At 45.2% G+C, this 3,167-nt stretch overlaps 1 protein-coding gene across 1 annotated transcript in view; it reads left to right on the plus strand.

Moving 5' to 3' along the window:
- Window positions 1-3,167, plus strand: part of LOC102987306 (WD repeat-containing protein 49-like) — a 111,072-nt gene that overhangs the window by 14,647 nt on the left and 93,258 nt on the right. The window contains 1 exon segment of the mRNA XM_024125814.2: window positions 673-755. Coding sequence (XP_023981582.2) covers window positions 673-755 — 83 coding nt within the window.

The raw sequence follows: 3,167 nt of genomic DNA on the forward strand, positions 1-3,167 counted from the left end.
GATCTTCCCGGACCGGGGCACGAACCCGTGTCCCCTGCATCGGCAGGCGGACTCTCAACCACTGCGCCACCAGGGAAACCCCAAAAAGTATTTTTAAATTAAGGTATGTACATTGATGTGTTTAAAGACATGGCACACTTAATAGACTACAGCATGGTGTAAACATAACTGCTGTCTGCACTGGGAAATCGCAAAATTTGTGTGAATTGCTTTATTGCGGTGGTCTAGAACTGAACCCTCCCTCAGTATTTCCGGGATACGCCTGTAGTTGAGAGCGAAAGTCAACTAAAGAAAACTCTATAGAGTGGCATGGACATATATACACTACCAAACGTAAAATAGCTAGCTAGTGGGAAGCAGCCGCATAGCGCTGGGAGATCAGCTCGGTGCTTTGTGACCACCTAGAGGGGTGGGATAGGGACGCTGGGAGGGAGACGCAAGAGGGAGGAGATATGGGGATATATGTATATGTATAGCTGATTCACTCTTTTTTAAAGCAGAAACTAACACACCATTGTAAAGCAATTATACTCCAATAAAGATGTTAAAAAAAAAAGAAAACTCTATAATGTTAAGTATGCATATTAAGGACCAGAGTGGCTTGAGACAACGGGAATTGTCTTATCATTAAAAGGGCATATTTTTGTTTATTTCCACCCTTCAACCCTTTAGGACAAGCCCATCATTCGGAAGCCCGGGTGGGTGACGGATGTCACCAGCATGCCGCAGTACAACAAATTGATCCTAGGGACTGGGTGAGTGCCTACAGCTCTTCAATGGCTAAGTGAATAATCGTTGGGCTATGAAATTCCTTTCCATGTGTGGGTTTACAGAGACACATACCCATCTGTGGTAATAGGGTAAAGTGTGAAGCCCTTAAAAAAAAGCTGCTGTGCAAAGAAAGCTATCACTTTGGCCTATCGCAATGATACTGTCCTTGCCTCAAAGTGACAGGGCCCTCTTCTGGAATACTTCCAGAGTGAGAGAAAATGTTACCTTTTAGCACCATCTATTTTAGATTCAAAATAATATTGCCACTTTATTGTCCACCAAAATTCAGTCCAAAGTGATTTTATTTTTCAAAAAATAAAATCCACAGTAAAAAACAAAGAATAAACGAAACAAAACAAAACAAAAAACTATGCTCACTGCTGGAGAGCCTTCAGAGAATGGGTCTCAGGCTGTGAAGGAAGATACTGAAGGTTTCCATCAATGGCAGCATAATGAAAATGAATGTGCAGCATCCCGGGTGCCAAGCAACCTCAGTAACGGGCCAAGGCAAGTGGGTGCGGCTTGGTGGGACGGAATTTTGGAAAACTCCAAAACGAGGTTGAAGCAAAAGAAAGTTCAACACTGGAGGAGGGTGAACTGTGGTGCGGGTGGTGGTGTCCAGGCTGAGGAATTAGGCTGTTTAGCATGGGGCTGGGGGCATGGCTAAGTGAAGGGGTGGAGCTTGAATGTGGCTCCCACCACCCTGTCTGACTCCTCCCACCTCCTCTGACTCCACCCAAGCCCAAACTTGCCTCATTTAGAAGCCCCTGGTTTCCTAGGCTTCAAACACCTTGGTGAACAGTTAATACAATCTCACACCCTCCGGGCTATTAAATACAATTAAGTTTAATTATTAAAATATACTTATTAACATATTAATATATATTCTTATAAGTAATATTAACTATTAAAAGGCAACAAATTTGGATTTCTAAATTCAGCCCAGTTTGATTTTAAAAAGCATGCTCAGGAGTCAAGATGGTGGCGTGGGAAGACGCGGAGTTAGCGTCTCTCCACAACTAGGGCACCTGCCTGCCGCTGGTGGGGGACTCTGATGCCCAAGGAGATGGGAGGAACCCCCAAGTGAACCGGTAGGATGTTGGGGGTTCTGAGCGGGGAGGAGAAGCGGAGGCCAGACAGGATCAGTGCCCCTGAGGCCGGGGAGATCAGGAAAGTCAGGTGAGAGGGACCCTCCGGGAGGAGTGAGAGAGGAACAGAAGGCAACCGCCTGGCCCACTTGGGCTGGGGAATCTGCTGAGCTCCCAGGCTGGTACCCCCGCTCCAAAGCCCCTTCCAGGCTGTGTGGGTCCTTTGGGGCATAGGAGGGAGGCCGGGGAGATCAGGAGAGACAGGTGGGAGGAGCCATCTGGAAGGAGCAGGAGAGGAGAGGAGGGTGTTTGCCCCTCCCACTCGAGCCCAGGAAGCCTGCTAGGATCCCAGGTGAGGTCCCCCACCCTCTGAGACCAGGGGTGGGGGGCACGCCTGGGCCCCTTCTGTTCCTTGAGCCGAAACCCCACCCCTCACAGCCCCAGGGCCTTTTCCAGCCCTGTGGGTCCTGAGCATAGGCCCCACCCACCACCCAAACCTCACCCTTGCTTAGGCCCCGCCTCCACAGCCAAGGCCTCCCCCGCCTTTTTCTTTTCTTTCTTTCTTTTTCTTTTTTTTTTTTTTCTTTTCCTTCCTCCTCTGTTTTACTATTGTGGTACTGATGTACCTTATGGTTGTTGATTCATCTATATTTTTATTTTTTATTCTTTCTAACCTATCTGTTAGTTTCCTAGTCTAAATTTATTTTTTACTTTGTTATTGCTTTTTTTTTTTTTTTTTTTTTTTTGCCACCCCATATGGCTTGTGGGATCTTGGTTCATGAGCCAGGGGCCAAAGCTCCTGCAGTGGGAGCACTGAATCCAAACCACTGGACTAACAGAGAACATCAGACACCAGTGAATATTCATCGGAGTGAGGTCTTACGGAGGTCCTCATCTCAGTATCAACAGATTGAGAAAATACAAGAAATGTTTAACAAAGATCTAGAAGAACTAAACAGCAAACAAACAAAGATGAACAGCACAATAACTGAAATGAAAAATACTGTAAAAAACACAAATACATGGAGGCTAAACATTGCGCTTCTAAATAACCAAGAGATCAATGAAGAAATCAAAGAAGAAATTTAAAAATACATAGAAACAAATGACAACGAAAACACGATGACCCAACACCTATGGGACACAGCAAAAGCAGTTCTAAGAGGGAAATTTATAGCAATTCAATCTCACGTCAAGAAACAAGAAATATCTCAAATAAACAATCTAACCCTACACTTAAAACAACTAGAGAAAGAAGAACAAAGAAAACCCAAAGTCAGTAGAAGGAAAGAAATCATAAAGATCAGA

This window comes from Physeter macrocephalus, chromosome 13 (assembly GCF_002837175.3).
Source record: "Physeter macrocephalus isolate SW-GA chromosome 13, ASM283717v5, whole genome shotgun sequence".
NCBI classification, from domain to species: Eukaryota; Metazoa; Chordata; class Mammalia; order Artiodactyla; family Physeteridae; genus Physeter; species Physeter macrocephalus.